This window comes from Bidens hawaiensis, unplaced genomic scaffold (genome assembly GCF_021521415.1).
Source record: "Bidens hawaiensis isolate Kalapana, Puna unplaced genomic scaffold, B.hawaiensis_p1.1 tig00021501_1, whole genome shotgun sequence".
Lineage (NCBI taxonomy): Eukaryota > Viridiplantae > Streptophyta > Magnoliopsida > Asterales > Asteraceae > Bidens > Bidens hawaiensis.
In genome coordinates this window covers 53,576-73,114 of record NW_027493338.1, presented here as the reverse complement: position 1 = coordinate 73,114, position 19,539 = coordinate 53,576, and the positions used below count along the sequence as shown (strand labels likewise).

Sequence of the window (19,539 nt, the reverse complement as noted above, 5' to 3'; positions counted from 1 at the left end):
TATCATAGAAACATTATATATGTTACATATAATAAAAAGAGTTACAATTATTATTTCAATGATATCAGAAATTGTAATAATGATAATGTTGCAATAAACACATTAGACATGTTATTTAATAACTTCTCGTATCCATAATAATAGTAATAATTTATCACCAATTATATGAAAACCTATCATGACAAATACCATCACAAGTATCCATAATTTAAAAGTTTCTAAAACTTATCATAACAATACTTCAAAATATGTGAATATCTCCTTTCTTTTCTTCCATGATTTAAAATTTTAATGACCTTCCAAAAGTTTTGCTTAAATATAGCTAGACATTGCTTTACTCATAATTGGAATAAAAAATATAACATATATAACTTCTAACAATTCATTCGCATAAAATATCAAGAGAGAAATTGAAAACCACATGATACACAAAACTAACATAGGTAAACATATATGAGATTAGGTCATGTGTTTCGTAAATCAGTTATCTATAACTAATAAAAATATACCATATAAAATTAATATAAAACACATGTTTATGACAAACTAATTAAGATTCTCAAGCAAATAAAAATCAAATCAATTATCAATAGCAAGATCAATATTGATATAGTTAAATAATTGATAGACTTTTTACTCTACAAAAATACTGCTAGATGTTTATTATTCTTGCCATCTTTATTAACACATTTAATGCAAATAAACATTATCAATATAAACCATAACCGATCACTTAAACATAACGTTGTTTATTTAATAATTTAATAAATTATAACATCAATTTTAATGACATGGTAGAATAATAACCATAATTAACCAATATTTTATATAATTTCAAAAACAGTTCATTTAGAGGTGTAATAAAGAAAGTATATTTTTATCATTTTCAAGCTATTAGAAAATCCTTATATATATATATATATATATATATTCTTTGGTTGCTTTTATTAAAATATTCGGTGTGTACCTTTCGCGGTTCTCTTTGACATGGGTGGTTCGACCCACCAAGAAACATAAAGACCAAAATCTCTAGTCAATATGATGACCAAAACATTGTTTATTTGTACACAATATAAATAATTTAGTGAACATGGTTGAAAAACAATATTGCATCAAAATCTTTTCTGATGTGCTTCAATTTATTAATTGGGCTGAAATCCTAAAAGAAAAATATTAAGAAAAATATTTTGTCAAAGATAAAGATCTTGTTCATTGAAGTCATAAAGTCTATTATAAAATTGATACATATGAATCTCGTTTTAACTCAAAATTGTATGAATCACAATATGGATTATGTTGAGAGTTTAAGAACAACAAAACAAATATCTAATGCAACCTAAAATCGTATTAATTAAAATATGATTTATGTTTGAGAGAATAACAAATAATGATAGGTTAATATTGACATACCTTGTGTTGTGTGATCCAACATTAAAAGCAAACTCGTGCTGATAACGTGTTGTGAAACAAGCCTAATAGCCAATGCATATGAGAAAGAGAGATATGAGAAAGATGGAGATTTCATTAATCATGTGTATATTACAATGAGATGTAATAGATTATATATAGGAGAGGAATACATGTAGAAGAAGCTAATCTATTTTAGATGTTGATAACCATAATAATAATATATATTTATAACAACCTCAACTTTTATATTTTTCTGTTATATATTTGGTTTTAAATCTGGTACAATAACACATGTCACCGAAACCGATCAAATTTATGTCGACCTACCGGCTCAACAGTTGAGACCGATAATACTTGGGCTTTACCACCGTTCGGGTTTTACTAATCTGCCCAAAGGCCCATTTACCTAAAATATGGAATCTGGGTTATAGTTGAAGTCTTAAAAAACAAACATTTTAAAATTCACCCAATAGACTTATTTTTACTTGATTATTTTTATATTTATAATATTCTGTGTATATATAAAATGCTAGAAAAATGGAGAAGGCTGTTTTCAAGTACAGTGACACAACCCATTTAGACCTCTTACTCTAGGACCACACATAATGGAAAACGGTCAAAAACACCCCACCTCCATCACCTCCATGATCATTGGCCGGTTTTCCTTCTTGACCCCACCGAGTTAACAACGACCGTTGTCTACACAACGAGCTATCCCAAACGAAGATGAAACGAGGGGGTGGGGCGCTACATTTTGGGCATTGGGAAGAAATGTGCAACATTTAGACTACGTGTAGTTTAATTAAGGTGTCCCCTCCTCAAAACGGTGGGTTTTCATTGCCTTATCACTGGCTCTGCAGCTGAATATTGAACTCCACTATGTCGCACCTTAACACTCTCGAGGGTTGTCATTATCACCCAAACATGGTGTTTGACTTCCCAAGTACTTATGTTATTGATGGTAACGGTGCTCACTACACATAGTCTTGCATAACTAAAGTATTTTATAAAGAAAACAAACCTTCACCTTTTTCATCCATAAATGGGTTAATAACAAGTATAAATCATAAATGGTGCTCGTGCGTACCATATATTTTTTTACGGTAGATATTAATGTTTAAACTGTAAAACTACATCGACATTATTATAGAGATACAAATCGGTCTATTCAAGCGTAAACCCGAACCCAACATAAAAACTAGAAATACACTAAGGGGGTGTTTGTTTACATCTGAATGGAACCATTCAGATGTAAACATCAGACTTCAGACTTCAGACTGTTTGCTTCAAAACAGAATAACATCTGAATGGTTAAAATTAAGTCTGAATCATTCAGACTTATTGTTGTTGCTGAATGGGACAGAGGCTAATTCAGATCTGACTAATTCAGATCTGAATGAATCAAACAGCCCCTAAGCCCATTCTAAACAACATTATGAAATTTAAGTTGAACCCATCAGTGAATAATATTAAATCAAACAATTGAATAGCACCATTACACACATTATTAATATGTACAATGTACTTACATAAATATTTATATAACCAAGTTTTTAGGGTCAGAAAAAAAACGTACAAGACTCGTTCATTCAAATGACACAAGTCAGTTAAAGACTCCTAAAAACATGGATTTTTTCTACATATATGTTCTTAATTTTGTGTTAACATTTTTTACAATACGCTATGATCAATTCATCCTCCACGTACAGGTATGATCGATTTCATGTTTCACGAATCAAATTGCAACATATATTGTTGTGTTTTCGGAATACAGTCTAGCCAGATTTTATCTGATTGATTTGAACATGCGTTACAACTTTGTTACCCGATTAAGATGTTCATGTACATTCGTACATAGGCGTATTTAAATGTATGTCATATGTGAGATTACAAAATAATGTCACATGATGCGAATTGTAGTTTGTAATAAAAAATAATGAGCAAATACTCCCAAAATATATTGACATTTTATGAGGTTTATTTCGATATATGTCGTATGTGAGATGTAAACATAGGCGTCAATTCACAAAAATATTGTTCAATGCTTACGTTTACTTAAGGTCACATGATAGGTTTTCTTCAACTTCTAACGATCGATATTATTGTTTCGGAACTACTCGGTAACAAGTGTTAAAAGAATGACAGAACCAAGACAAGACGAGGGCAAAGCGACTAGTAGCATCAATAATAAAAAGACAACGAAAGGCTGTGCGGATTGTGCAAGATGGTTAGCTAGTAAGGAAGCCGAACGTATAAAGTCGGAAACAAAATCTGAACCAACAATTGCTGCTGATGTTATTGCAAATAAGTGATGATTTACAAATTGCATGAAAATGATTTTCTAGACAAAGATTTGCATTACTGTTGCATATGATTGGATCTTATATATATATATATATATTTTTTAATGATAATTTTTGTTTTTAATAAATCGTCTTACATAAGTACAAAACGATTACAATAAAGTGGCAGACAAACGGGCAACAAGCTCCATCGCAACATCCTTTTGAATAGCAAAGCCAATCCTACGAAAAACGAAACTTTGGGACCTAGGAGCCGAAGAGGTTCCGTGTACGACACACTGAACCCTACTTAAAAAATTCACAGCCTCTGGGGCCTGAAAACTAAATGTATCAAAAGCAAATGAGAGAAATACATGTTGATGATCTAAACAAGCTTTCTCGTGTTTAACAATTTTGCCCAATTCAGCCTTCAATGCAGCCTGACCCACAACAAGCCCATTGTCCCTGAGCCCAACCAGAGGAGACACTCCTGTAAGATCCACACAGACGTGTTTCCCCCTGCCCACCCGAACACAAGAATATCAGCTGGTCGTAAAGTAGACATCCCTTTAAGAGGATCCGTAGGAAAGTTAACAGTGGCCTCCTTTTTAGCAGAATTTTCTGCCTGTTTAATAACATCAATTCTATGTGTGTGTGAGCTTTAACGAGCCTTGTGAATTTTTAAATTCTACCTTTTTTGGATGTATTATGCCACTATTCTATACTACAAAGTTTTTATAATTTGTCCTAATGATTTATTCCTTACGAACTAATATTTCTATTCTCAATGCTAAATATAATAACTTAAGAAGCCAAAAAAATTTCTCACTTGCATTTTCTTTAATTTTTTTGAATAGCGTTTGGATCCCCCGCTAATACTTGAGTGAGCCTTCCTGAGACGGGATGTCAACCGTACTGATTTTGACGCTCCAGACCTAACTCACTCAAGAACACCATCAACGAGGAAACCCACCACTGTGAGAAAACCCCCTTGAGTCAGGTTTCGAACCTGAGACCTCAAGGATCCCAAGTCTTAACCATCACTCCCATGCCATTGTGCCAGAAGGCCAATTGCTGCATTTTCTTTAATTAATTACCAACAAAAACGCTTATATTGATATAAACAAATTAGTACACGAGTTGGGTCTATCAAGTAACTAGCCCACGGCCCTGAGGCATCACCAACATGACCCCCAACATTTACAAACACGATTAGCTACACTTTAAACCTACCACATCCTCCCACGATATCCAAAGGTAGCTAAGGGCTTTTATCACTCCCACCATATTTTCCGCCGTAGCCGTTAAGCCATTAAACCCCATATCATTACGTGCCTTTCATAAACACCTTAACGAGACAAGACAAACCGCATTAAATGATTTCTCCATTCTCCTTCAGAACTTCGTGAATTTATGTAGATCACGAATAACCCAAATATTATAAGCAAAAATATTTGAGACTTTACACCAAAGTGAAATAACTTGCCAAACCACTTTTATCATAGTACACAAAACAAAAATATGCTCAGTTGTCTCATCCATCTTTTCACAAGCCAGACAGTCCAAGGAGCCTACTTCAATATTCCGTTTAGCCAGCAAAGACAAAACCGAATGACCGAACCCTCCCGACTACTCACGCCTAGCTAAAATACCCACCTTATAGGGATATTTTTTTACTAATAATTTACACACAATAATATTATTCTTCATAATAAAACATTTTTCAATTGGAAAGTTTTAAATCTCAGTTATTCTTATGAATCCTTTGTTGTATAGGGTTTTGATCAAATACAAATTAAATTAACGTGCTAACTGTTTTAATCAATCAGTGTAATTATATATACAATGTAACGTGATTATAACATAGTATACTTACATAATTACACAACTTGATTCTAGGGGTGTGCAAGAAACTGAAAACTCCAAACTGAAAAAACAAACCGAAACAAAAACCGACTGTTTGGTTTTATATTTTTGTAAAAACCGCATTAACGGTTCGATTTCGGTTTTGCACGAAAAAAACCGAAAAACCGGTCCGATCCAAATTCCTAAATTTTTATTTTTTTAATATTTTACATCAAGTGATTTATAAGAATTTAATAAATATGTAATTCCAATATTTTTGATCAAATGCATAATATTATATTATTTTATAATTAACAAAGTATATATATCTAAATTCATTACTTTTTGTCAACTTTTTTTTCAGTCTAATATTTTCAAGCTCAAATGACAAAAACCAAAAAAACCAAAACCGAACTAAATCAAAACGAAATCCGAAAAACCGAAACCGAACAGATCAAAAATTCCAAAAACCAAAGTTTTGGTTTTTAGTTTGGTTTTAATAATATATCCATGATATTATTTTCCCCTGATTTGATCCAAATTGACCAAACTTTATAATAAAGATTCCAACTTTGTGTGCTTCTTTCTTGTGGGTTTCTTACCCAGATTCTTACTCGAACTGATGTGCAATTCAATTGCCATAAAGATTCAATCTTTGACTTTCTTGAGTGAGGGTTTTGACTTGTAAATTCAGTTGATTTTGAAGCTATGGAAGCTTATAAGAGATGGGTTCGGAGGAATAAGGAGTATGTTCATTCCCTAGAGTCTCTTGCTAATGTAAGCCCACTCAATCTTATTATTATTATTATTATTAATTTGCTTGTGTTTTATTAGGTTTTTTGATATATTATTATTTTAGTGAATTGGGAATTGATGAATTGAGTGTGTGATTCAGTATTTGTTTGAAATACTTTATTATGATTTTGTGTTTTAGTTATTTAGGGTACTTAAAATAATCACATTTAGTGAAATATGTAATAATAAGGTAACTGTAAACCTGCATAGAGATTGCGAAAAAAACTGGTTCCTGAACTGTCTCGATACCGACCAAAGTCACCAAACTGGTTTCCAGCCCAACCCAGACCGGTGGTTTGTATACCAGTTTTGTAAACCAGTTCGCACTTCGGAGACTTAAAGCGGCTTGAGACCCGACCTGGTTTGGGGAAAAAGCGATTTTTTTGGTCCGGGGTCGGATTATAACCTAGACTGAATCGATTTGATATGTTTGAAAAATTTTCCTCCTAACAGTGGTGAAGCTTGGACACGAATGCCGCGGGGGAGAGGGGGGGGGGACTCAAAATGTATTTAATAATCTATAAACGAGGGGGGCTGGGCTCAAATTTTTTGTCGAAAACGAGTAAATTTACACTACGTATAAAAATTTTCGGACGAAAAACGGCTAAATGTACACTGCTGCGCGAAAAAACAGGGGTGGCACCCCTGGCCCTCAATATCGTTCGCCACTGCCTCCTAAACCGGTTTATAACCTGAACCGGTTTGATAGGTTTGAATATTTTTTTCTTCTGAACCGGTTTATAACCCGAAGTTAACTGATAACAGAACTGCCACTGAATTGAATTAACCAATAACTGTGATTAACTGACGGTTTTGGTGAAGGTTATTTGATTAACCAATTAGTCGGTTATGGTTATGGTTATGGATAAGGGAGTCTCATAACTGAACATTAACCGAACTGAAAAGAATTAAGATATGCTTACGTCAAGATGAATATACATTTAAATGTGTGGGTTGGGTGTATGTGTCAATGTTGTAACAAAAGAAACATGAGAATATATATATATATTGACATTCGTTCAGTTCCCGCTTGATGCCACCGATTCATTTTACATGTTTATTTAATTAAATTTTGACTTGGTTAATTTATGGATATGCTTATGGTTAGTGAAATCCCATAACTGAAGCTAGCGGTTATGGTTAAGACTAATAACCGAAACAAAATCTGAACACTGCTAACCCGAACCGATTTGGGCCCATTAACCGATTTGCACACCTCTAAATAGATGTGTAAAAAAAACGATCTGGGACTGGTAAACCAGTTTGGAGCCGACCCAACCCGCCTTTGTAGTCGCGTTCACTGAAACTGGTTTTGGACCCGACCCGATTTGATAAAAAAACATATTTTCGCCCCAAGCCGGTTTATAACCCGAACGAATCATTTTGACAGGTTCAAACATTTTTTCCTCCTAAACCGGTGTATAACCTGAACCGATTTTGTATACGTCTACTTCTAAATCTGCATAACTGTTCCAGGCTTCAAGCACATGATATTCCTTTGATAACTGTGTTAGTATGAATTAGTGATTCTTTATTTGATGTTTACGCTCTGCTGTTAAATATTCAGGGATTAACATGGCTTCTTCCCGAGAGATTTGCCGAGTCAGAAATCATACCAGAAGCAGGTTTTGTGATATTTTGGTAACAAAATAATTTTCATCACATTTCTAAATCTACTCTTGATATACACAACTAAAATCTAGACATCTAAACGTCAAAAGCGGATTATTTCTAACATTTTTAATTTTTTTTTTATGTAGTAACGTCGATATTGGGTATCGTGACATCTGTCAACGAACATATAATCGAAACGACTCCAACGAACCCGGCTCAAACGCACACGAGACCTCCGGAAGGATCGGTTTTTCCGTACTCTTTGTTTTTGACTTTAATGAAAGATGTGGAGTCTTTGGTTGAAGTTATGGCACAACAACTCTATGGCGATGATAATAAATGGAATTTCATTGCTGTCACAGAAGCCACAAAGTAAGCAATGACTTTTTTCGTTTTCAATAGTCAACCTTTTACTTTCGCGAGTCAAATCTTGTTCTTCCAAGACTCAAAATTTATGCACATTTTTCATAATTTCATAATGAACTGCGGTTTTCGTCCTAGTGGTTTGTTCAAAATTTATATTTCAGTCCAAAAGTTTGAAATTTGCTAAATTTTCATCCATCTCGTTAATATATTTTGGACTGAAAGAGCAGAGTTTAACAAACCACAAGGACGGAAATTGCAACGAAAATGAAACTCTAGGGATAGACTTTGCAAATTTTAAGCTTTTAGGCTGAAACAGCAAATTTAAACAAACCACAAGGACGAAAACCGCAGTTTTCTCGCTTTAGAATCTTTTTGTTAGTAAAGTTCTTGTACACTATATATTATTAGGCTCTAATGAACCGGACCGGACGAGACCTTATTCGTGGTCGTCCGTTAAGCTTTTGTCGGACAAACGGACGGTTCATGAACGCTTTACTGAACGAAACTCCGTGTCCGTGTTCGTGCGTTAAGGAATTGAGCTTGTTCGTAAATGGACACAAATGGACACTAACAAACACAAATGAACATCAACGAACAAAAACGAACATATATTAATTTGAGAATAATAATCACAAAATTACCCTATAAATCCGGAAGTACACCACATAATATTCAAAAAAAGGTTAACTAATTTTGAACATAATTATATCCGAATAGTAATAGTAATAAATAAATAGATAAAAAATAGTAGTAGTATAATTTTAATAAATGAACATGTATATGTGAACGTAACTTGACAGACGTAAATAACGTAACCGGACGAACGAAAATGAAGGAGCGTAAACAAAGATTAACGAACGAACCTATACAAACACATTACCGAACGTTCACGAATACAATTGAACGAACACGGCCTCTGTTCGTGTTCATTCGCTAAGCTTACCGAATGGAATTCTTTGTTCATGTTCATTAATTAAACGGAAAAACATAAACGAAGTTCTCAGTTCCTACCGAACGGTTCGCTGGATGTTTGGTCCGTTTACAGGCCTATATAATCATGAACATTTATGTAAAATTTTAAAGTTGAAAAGCGGACGGTTTGACTATATAATGTCACAATGTCATCAGGGTACTAGCTAGACTAGCTTTATTGAGAAATAGTGGGTACAAAATGTTATTACAAGGAGGTGAGACGATAAATGACGAAAAAACTGCAAACAATGCAAACCAACCGCCGACCCATGGACGTTTATTCCATCAGGGGCGAAATGGTAATTTCACACCTGAAGGAAGAGCTCTATCTGCAATGAGTAGATTTGGTGAAAATGCTAGAATGATTTCTGATCCAACATGGTTTCGCAGAGCCGAACATCATCAACGTGCAATTATGCCACTTCCCGGTAAGTTTAAACTTTAAACATTCTTTTATTTTTTTTCATGTTTTTTATTTGCTGATTTTAAGGTTAAATGGTTACAGAAACTGACGTAAAAAGACCTACACTTTCTGGTTTCTTGTCCGAGAAAGGTGTTTCCGGGGGATTATTATTATTTGGGGAGGTAATGTTTATAGCAAGACCGCTTGTTTATGTTCTATTAATAAGAAAATACGGATCCCGGTCATGGCTTCCTTGGTTTGTCTCTTTGACCATTGACCTCGTTGGGATGAGCTCATCGACTATGTTGTTGACCGGTCAACAAGACCGGAAGCTTCGTCTATCTGACCCCGAGAAGGACGAGGTAAAAATAAAATGCTTTTATTATTTATTTTTCCCATTTTAGTAGTAAAGGGTATTTTAGACAATTGACATATGTGTAATTTGAATAAAATTCAGATGAGAAGACGAAAACTTTTGTTGGCGCTTTACCTTATGAGAGACCCGTGCTTTGGAAAATACACACGGTATATTTTGTAATTCGATTTTTTATTAGTAAACAAATTGACTTTGACTTAATATCGGTTGACTTTTTTCAGACAAAGACTAGAAGGTGCCGAGAAAACATTGGAACATGTACCTATTGTCGGGTTTCTTACAGGTAACAACGGTTAAAATAACGACATTCTTTCTGTATTCTTAAAATTTGTTGATATCGTGTTTTTAAGATCTGTTGTTCTTTTGTTGTTTTTGCAGCGAAACTGATCGAGCTTTTGGTTGGAGCTCAAATGCGTTACACATACATGTCTGGTTCTTGATTAAAATAGAAATACAATGGTAAGTTAAATCAAATGTTTTCCAAACTTCAAGTTTCATTAGAAGTTTGATATGCATGCAATTTTCTCATGAAGTTGGAAGATAGTCCGTTCGTTTATGGAATAATAATGTTTTGTTAACTAAGTTTAAGGTAATCATTGGATATTTGTTTATCTTCATATATGATACCAATGCCTGATTTGTATCTGACCCATTGTCATCCCTACTCGGTAGTCGGTACCACCCTTAAATATTAGCGATCCAGGAATCATTGGATATTTGTTTATCTTCATATATGATACCAATGCCTGATTTGTATCTGACCCATTGTCATCCCTACTCGGTAGTCGGTACCACCCTTAAATATTAGCGATCCAGGCATGATATTGTGATCAATTACTTTTGGGTATATGGGTTGACAACATGGCGTGTTTATTTTCTAAGTATTAAGAAATATTTTAAGTTCAAACCTAAACCGGTTGGTTATCGAATGTCGAAAACTAAAAGTTAAAAGAAAAGTTGAAGTTGGGTTCTTTAGTTTAAGCATACATGAACTAAAATTTCCATGTTGACATAGCTCAACGCTCCGTGGGCTTGTTCACGATAGACCCCTCCACTCCCCGCTTACAAAACTGCATCAAGGTGTTATGTGGACGTAGTCGTAGTGTTGATGTGGCCAAGCCCCTCTCTAGTTTACACACCCGTTGCAGATAGCCTAAAGTTGACGTGCAAACTTTATTTACATATTTCATTAACTTGATACTTGGTTCAACTTTCGGACTTATAACTTAACCGAAAGATGGATAATTACATGGGTATTATACACTACTAGTTTAAAACCACATGGATCATCCGCGTAGTTAGTTAAAAAAGGTACGGAAACTAATACATATACATTTTACGCGCAATTTTGATGTCATGGGTAAATCTTTGATCAATTCAGTTAGAGAAAACATTTAAGAAGAAATAAAATTGAGGTTGAAATGGGGTCATCATATGAAAATGACCAAAATGGATTTAACTTGTGTCTTTTGATAGCTTATAATAATATTCTTCTTCTTCGTCATCGTCATCGTACTCAGTATCTCACCAATAGCAAAGCTATGGTAGAGTCTGAGAAGGGTAAGATGTAGACAGCCTTACCTCTACCCCGTATGGATAGAGAGACTGCTTCCGGTGAGACCCCCGACTCGATAGTAGTTTTGCATCAAGCCTTGGACATAAGGCGCATAACACTCAACCATCGGGACACCGCCGATTGGTGCATGTACCCTTGTCTTTCGGCTATCAACGCCACCACATGATGCCTGATTAACATTCCGCCACTTTTAACGTTATTTTCACGAGATTAGTAAAATAACGTCAAAATTAGTTCAATTTCACTTTTGCCCACCAGAGGATTCACACACATATACATTATATGTGTGCACCGCAAGCAGGGCAAATAGCTTATAATAATATTATGTTATTTAAATAAACATAACCAACCAAAATAATGTGTTCTTAATACAAAGAGGAATTTAAAGTTGTATTCACACAAAATTGCAAAATGCAAACCATCTATTTATGTGAAAAATGCATGGATTTTGTAATCAATATCCAATCTTCATGATCTGATAGCGCAATTTTAGCTTTAAAGGTCGAGGACTAGGAGTAACCTTCAAGTTCAACGGAAAAATAAAACCTTTAGCTTTTAAACGAGCAAAAACCTACAAACAAAAAAACGAGAACAAAATGTCAATATTATTATTTATTTTTTGAATTACCTAAACAAGAAAAGCGACTTAACCTGAAAACATAAATTCCCAACTCTGAGGTCCTTGACATGGCGAAGTTCGAGTATAAATCCTTTAAACATATTTTCTTCACTGGTTTTATAATTATAAGAACACGGACACTTGACATAATCTAGGTCAGCTTCAACTAAAGAAGACACATTAAGCAACAAAACCTTCCACAAACAAAAACGTCCTTTGATTGTTAGTAACAAGATATTCGGAGCATTGATTTTGATTTTCCAACCATGATGCCCTCGGGGGAGGCGTATTTTGTGTCTGGTAAACGACCAAGGATTTCAGCAAGTAAGCAATATGGTAACTTACTAATTCGATCTTCATGATCCTTATACCTTTCTTCGTCCATGGTTTGATATTCTGATGTCTTAGGCGTAGAAAAACCACACCAACCCATCCCGAACTTGGTGGTTAAACTCTACAGTGGTGACGATACAGTAGGGGAGGAAACATGCATTGTTGTTAGGAAGTTTGATACCTTTTTTAATGGCTATTAGGGTTTACTAATTGGTATATATATAAGATTTTATGCTTCGGCCTTTGGGCTCAATTTAATATTTAAAGGGCTTAGATTTTATATTGTACTATTCGTCAACTTTTAAGGAATATTTTTTATGTTCTAACGTAAACCGGTTGGTATCTATAATATATATAAACGAAGACATAAAAATCTTATGTGTCGCGATGTAGTCGCTCTCCTTTTTTTTGGAGTCACCAGATTTGCTTGATTTTTAAATGGAGGTTTCTCATGCATTTGACCCAAATTCATGGGTATGGGTCTTACCAAACCCAGATATTCCTTAAACGGGTTATAACATCTCATTAAGTTAAAATTATTCTCACCAAATTATTGATGTAAAAATCCTATAAAATAGAATATAATAAAAGTTAATATCTTATTTATTTTAAAAAAGATAAATATATTATTTAAATTTAAAACCAATTTGATAGTAAAAAAACTTGGGTCTCATCAAACTATAAGTATATTATTAACTTTCATAAATATTGTTTAATTATAATTAAAAACCCAATTTTATAGTAAAAAAAATTAAAAGGTCTTGGGTCTTATCAAAACCATATAGCTTTTAAACCGGGTTATAACATCTCATTTATTTGTGAAACAATTTATCATCAAACCATTAGTATATTATTAACTTTCATACAATAAAAAAAAATATAAATTCAAAGAATAAATAAATATTAGAACAAACAATATAAAACAACCTCTGTAATACGGGGGATAAAAACTAGTATATATATATATATATATATATTCATTTTACTCACAATTATGATGTAATAGGTATATATTATGATGTTTAAATAAAACATAAACAACCCAAATACTTTGTTCTTAATACAAAGAAGAGTCTAAAATTTTTCACACAAATTGCAAACTGCAAACCATCTCTTTGTGTGAAAAATGCCCGGACTTTGCAATGAGCACATCTTGAAACAAGAAACTGATTACACGGCTGAGCTGACAAAGATCATCATATCATCATGATCGGCGCCTGCAATATATTTTAGTCGTAATTAATTAGGTTTAATAAAACACTTATATGTCAAAATCACTTCGGAACTAAACATGAATATAAAGTAACATTAATCAACTAAGATTGTTAATACAAAGTTCAAGGAGTAACATTCTATCTAGCTGTAGTTTTCTTCGGTTTTAATTATAGGTTGATTTGTATTGATGTATCGTACTATCTAATTGCTTTCCAGATACTTTTTTTATGGTATAGATGTCGTTTTAAAAAATGTAAAGGTTAAGGAGTAAAATCAAGAACCTTCAAGTTCGATGGAAAAACAAAACCTTTTGCTTTCAAACGAGCAAGAACCTACAAACAAAAAATGAGAACGAAATGTCAAATATTATTATTATCATTATTATTATTATTATTATTTACTTTTTTTAAATTAACAAAATAAGAAAAGTAACTTAACCTCAAAACAGGAAGTCCCAACTTTGAGGTTCTTAACATTGCGAAGTTTGAGTATAAATCCTTTAAGCATCTCTTCTTCATCTTCTTTATCTGTATTACGAAAACAGGGACACTTGACATAATCTAAGTCCGCTTCAACCAAGGAAGACACATTTAGCAACACAAACTTCCACAAAGCGTAACGTCCTTTGATTGTTAGTGACAAAATATTCGAAGCATTGATTTCAATGATCTCCGAACAATTTTGCAAAGGAGGGACTTGTCCCGAGAGCACGAGGTTCTTAACACTCTTTGAGGTGATATTGAGATACCTATAACAATAACAATTTTTCAACTCTAGAGTTTCCAACGCAGGAGTACCCGATAGTATGTTTTCAATCAAATCTTCATTTAAAGTCACATACGAAATACATAAACTCGTCAGGTTTTGCCAACTAACCGCCCTCGTTGGATCAAACATACAGCCTGCCAATGACAAATCAGTAAAGCATGAACTGCTGAGAAAAATCTGATCCAACGAAAATTTATTTCTACGTTCCAAACCATATAACTTCAAAAAGAGGTCTTCAACGTTACAATGGATGGCATAATGAAGCCAACTATTGACTTGTGATTCGAACCGAGGACTGTAGTTGCTATGCAATTTGAATTTCTTCAACCTTAATCGTTGACGTTGAGTTATGGATTTGTCAACAGAAGAAAAGAAACTCGGGTTCACTTTAATGCTAATAGAGTGAGGATGTATGAAAACTAGATTTGGAACACTGGTCCAAATATGTTTCCATCGTTTGGAGAGTGTACCCGTTCTAATCGCGTATCTTGTGTCAGGTAAACGACCAAGGATTTGAGAAAGCAAGCAATCTGGTAACTTACTAATTTGATCTTTATCATCGTCCTTCACCACTTTTACGTTAGCATGCATTGTTATTAGGGTTTGATACTAATTGGTATAATATATATATATATATATACAACATTTAAAGGCTTTGATTTTATATTCAATTCTAATAACTATTTTAGGCAAATAAATTCAGCTCGCACAATTGTTGAAACCTCAATGAACCCCTCTTAGGTTTATTCCGATTATTAATAATACCTTCACACATGTGAAAGACCCATTAAAATCTCAGATTGGAAATCGAATGTTTAATTACTAAATATGAAAACATATACAACACGTGACGAACCCAAAAATTCTTTTCATGGGCCCCGGAGATTTGTGGAGGTTATCGCCTTATACAAGTATTTTGGTCTGCTTTGGTTCGGTTGTATAAAAATATAAAACTAACGATAATTAACAAAAGTACTTCAAAATAACATTACAAAAGGGAGTCACCAAAAGTATTCCAAAATATTATTACAAAAAATAATCCAACTTAAGCTAATCAACAAAAATACGTCAAATATCATTACAAATATCTAAACTCTTTCTCTTCGATCAGGTCTTCATTTTTGAAATCTTGTCATAGCATTTTAATTGTAAAGATTATTTTAGACAATTGACTAATGTGAAATGTGTAATTTGAATAAACAGTATAGAAGACGAAAACTTTTGGCAAAATAGCAAATACACACGGTATAGTTTGTAAATTTGGTTTTTTGAGTTTTTTTAATGTTTGTGCATTAACAAGATGGGGAAACATATTAACTTTGACTAAAATATTGGTCAACTTTTTTCAGTCAAAGACTAGACGGTGCTGACTGCTGAGAATACATTGTTGTTTTTTCAGCGAAGCTGATTGAGCTTTTGGTTTGGGCCGAAACACGTTACACTTACATGTCTAGTTCTTGATATAAACAAAATGCATCGATTATGAGCAAATATATCCATTTTTTATTTTGTTTTTGTTTTTTTTTTATTTTTGTAAATCAGCTGTTTTCGTGTTTATATTTATGTACGTTTCAAGTTGGTCTATGTTCCGATGTAAATTTTGTTCGAAAATACGTTGTTGTGCCATGTCATTTTGGTTATTTTTTATTTATTTGTACTTTTTTGTTTTTACATGTAACCGTTTGTGTGTGCTAATTTATGTTCACGATTTTGTCCCGGTACTAATCAATTTCGCATTAGTTCGCAACATGTTGGAACGTGGTTGTGATCAATGTTGCAAAAGTCGTTAGGCGGTCCCTAGGCGGCCGACCCCCTTGGAGGGAGTACTCAGAGTACTTGGGGAGTACTCGGAGAGTACTCGGACATAGTAAATATAAAGAAAATTAACACTTGGTTATTATATATATGTCAAATATCTTAAGTTTACTAATATTTATAACAAAATAGGTGAATATCAATATAAATAAAAGAAATACATTTTTAAATATAAAATATTCTAAAAATTACTAACCATTAATTAAAAAAATAATATTTGTTCTTTAATATTATTGAAATAACAATTATATTTTATTTTTTTGAGTCAAAATCGGTCCAAGTTCCCCGATAAGATGTGATTCTGGCTGAGGTTGACCACATTTGACCGATTCTTAGTAACTAGGCGGATTTACTGAAACTCGCCTCGGTGACATACCTTGTAGCGAGTACTCAGAGAGTACTCGGCCTTATAATCCTACTTTTACAACATTGGTTGTGATACTTCAACGTTGTTTTTTGTTATGTTTACTTACTTTGGTTAAGTGGTGTCTTCCATGTAATCCATTTTTAACATTATGACTCATCTCTTAAACCTCTCTGTTTAACTCGGTTGTCATTTTACAAAAACCAAAGGGCTTTCTACACTCGGTATGTATCATAATACAATATAATTACTATTATTTTCGATTATGGATTTCTTTGCAAATATTATATTAATTTAAAAAGTTATAAAAATTGAATATATTTTGATTAAGCAAGTTAAGAAAATATTTAACCTAATAAAGTATATAATTGTAAATTTTAAAAAACAAACTTACATATATAAACACATTTAGAAGTTACCGACCAAACACCCCTTCAACTTTGTATATTGTCGCTTTCATCTCCTAAAATGTCTAAACTTTTGGGTTTACCCCCTATAGTATACATAATCTGATTTTCCTAAGTTAAAAATATATATTAAAAAAAACTAACTATATGTGCTTAACTTTATATACGTGTCGGCATAAATTCGGGTTGATCTTCGTTTCGACGCCATTTGTCAAGTCTGATATGATTTTACGCTTATTTTTATGTTCGCATTGGTCTAAATTTTAGTCGATCTACATTTCCACGTCAAGTATATATAACACGTTTTCATACTTATTTTTATGTACATTTCAAGTGGTCTACAGTCTGACGTAATTTTTGTTAGGAAACAAGTCGGGTCAAATATTATACATTTTGATTCGACGGAATAAATCCAAGTGGGGGTGCGTTTCGACATAAATTTTATTCGGTAACGAGTGTGTCACTAATATATATGTAATTAGTCACGTTGAGTTAAAAAAAACTCAAACTCGTAATAATCGTTTTCACAATCACGAAGCTTATGGTGACCATTTATAGTAATAACCGTCTAAGATTATCCATTATGATGAGCATTTTATCACAACCGGTTGCAAGATGGCACAAAATGACAAGAAAACATTTTAATTGAATAATTGGAAATTCTTTTTTGTCCACAACCGGTTGCAACCTAGGTTGTTCCAGCAACCCAAGTTTGCAACCAAACTTTTATATCTAACTTGGTTTTTTCATGAAAATTACAACATTTAACCTTTTAAAAAAATACAACAACATGGTTTATTTTTTAAAAAAATATTGAACATTTTTTATATAAATTTGATAAAAAATGAAGCATATTTTTTAAAATAAAATATTGGTTTAGTTTGGGTTTTGACAGTGAGTGAAATTTTAGATTGGATTGGGTTGTATAGGTGGAAGAGAGAGAAATTAGTTTTTCCAATTTTTGTTTTTACTTTGGTGTCCTTTAAACACCATTTGAATGCATTCCTCAAAATAGATAAGGTCAAAAACGACCAAAAAAGTTACAATGTAGAAAACCAAAAATAGTAGCATTTATTGTTTGTATAGTCTGCTTAAAGCTGCTGAGTGCTGTACAATAGTAACAATGCTACATTGCATCCATATGTATTATATGAAGAAGGTGTGTAACCTTAAGAGGAAGCCAATGAAAGTAAGAAAAATATTTTCCCTTTTAAGAACAACCCTAGAAGAAAATAATTTAGTTCTTTAGTGATGAAAGTTTTGGATTATTACTTAGTTGCCTGTTCAAAAAAAAAATTATAACATGAAACTTGTTACATTATAAATCACATGAATGAATATTGATAAACTATAATAGTTGTAGCAAACTATATCACTATGATTTTCTCATTTGCATAACGTAATTTGTGGTTGGTTGGCAAAATCAATTAAGCGAGTATATATGGTGGTGTAACGTTCTCAACTTCTAGACGTAAACCAAGTCGTATTATCTTGTTAACATCGATCACTTAATGGATCGATAAAATCTTATCAACTTCTAATGTTATCGGCCTAATTACGTAAGAAGTTTTCAACTTGTGATTCAATTAGGAAAGGGTTGACATGCCTTGCCACATAGTTAACAATAATAATTAAGGTGGCTAGCTATGTCACCATGATTTTCCTCATCATTTGCGTAACGCGTGTCTTGAGAAGTGGAACGTCTAAGAAGTAAGAACGTGCTTGATTATGATGATAAACATCTCAACGCTAAACATGAAGAGACTTTTCAAATACGCCTTCGAGTAATGGGTTAACGTTTTTGGCATATATGTCTAAGCTTGATGTAGTGTGTGCCCATGAAGTGAGACATACGACATGCCTTATGCAAAATAGCAATTTCAGGCTATATATGTTTACTTTGGTCTCTCATAATAACTCAATATATTTGATATAAGTTCCTCAAAAGGTGAATTTGCGAAATCAATAAATTTCTTATTTCAACTAAAAGATCTTTAGTCTCCTATCAAAGGAGTTGGACGAGATTTAAGGATGGTTTTTTTTTAAATTACAAGATGTAAGGGCAATCTACTTATTTAGCATATATGTTACGTGCGTTAATATCCAACCGTGTTTTGTCCCTTTGGAAATTTCTTGTATCCGTCACTCTGTTTGTGTGTGTTCCGGCCGAGGACCCAGTTGTTGGCATCTTTTATCTTTATGTACATCCTCATTATCCATAATCCATATGATCTAGACCTAATCTCTTTGTGCGTATTTTGATCTTTGGCAAATATCTGGTGATAAGAAGTTAACGCAATTGAGCCTTGTTAAAATGGTGTGCAATATGGTTTTATTGTATAGAGAACTCATTGGATGTTGGATTGGTACGAAAGTCTT

General features: G+C 33.1%; 2 protein-coding genes across 2 annotated transcripts; one reads left to right on the top strand and one right to left on the bottom strand.

The window, feature by feature from the left end:
- The first annotated feature begins 6,078 nt into the window (after positions 1–6,078).
- On the top strand, positions 6,079–10,680 carry LOC143563594 (peroxisome biogenesis protein 16-like). The gene is made up of 8 exons (XM_077051097.1): positions 6,079–6,314; positions 7,900–7,957; positions 8,093–8,318; positions 9,441–9,712; positions 9,790–10,049; positions 10,145–10,212; positions 10,285–10,346; positions 10,442–10,680. The coding sequence occupies exons 1-8, from the start codon at positions 6,246–6,248 to the stop codon at positions 10,501–10,503; spliced, it is 1,077 nt and encodes a 358-aa protein (XP_076907212.1). The 5' UTR covers positions 6,079–6,245; the 3' UTR covers positions 10,504–10,680.
- Positions 10,681–14,066: 3,386 nt separating this feature from the next.
- Positions 14,067–15,165, bottom strand: LOC143563616 (F-box/LRR-repeat protein 25-like). Its single transcript, XM_077051112.1, has 2 exons — positions 14,245–15,165; positions 14,067–14,138 (listed from the first exon to the last, which is right to left on the bottom strand). Exons 1-2 carry the CDS (start codon positions 15,163–15,165, stop codon positions 14,067–14,069), a joined length of 993 nt encoding a protein of 330 aa, XP_076907227.1.
- Positions 15,166–19,539: the final 4,374 nt, after the last annotated feature.

Coding starts and splice junctions, on each gene's coding strand:
- LOC143563594 (XM_077051097.1), top strand. CDS start 6,246: ATGGAAGCTTATAAGAGATGGGTTCGGAGGAATAAGGAGTATGTTCAT. Junction 6,315..7,899: donor CCCTAGAGTCTCTTGCTAAT/GTAAGCCCACTC, acceptor TTAAATATTCAG/GGATTAACATGGCTTCTTCC. Junction 10,050..10,144: donor CTGACCCCGAGAAGGACGAG/GTAAAAATAAAA, acceptor AATAAAATTCAG/ATGAGAAGACGAAAACTTTT.
- LOC143563616 (XM_077051112.1), bottom strand. CDS start 15,165: ATGCATGCTAACGTAAAAGTGGTGAAGGACGATGATAAAGATCAAATT. Junction 14,139..14,244: donor TTGGGACTTCCTGTTTTGAG/GTTAAGTTACTT, acceptor TTTTGTTTGTAG/GTTCTTGCTCGTTTGAAAGC.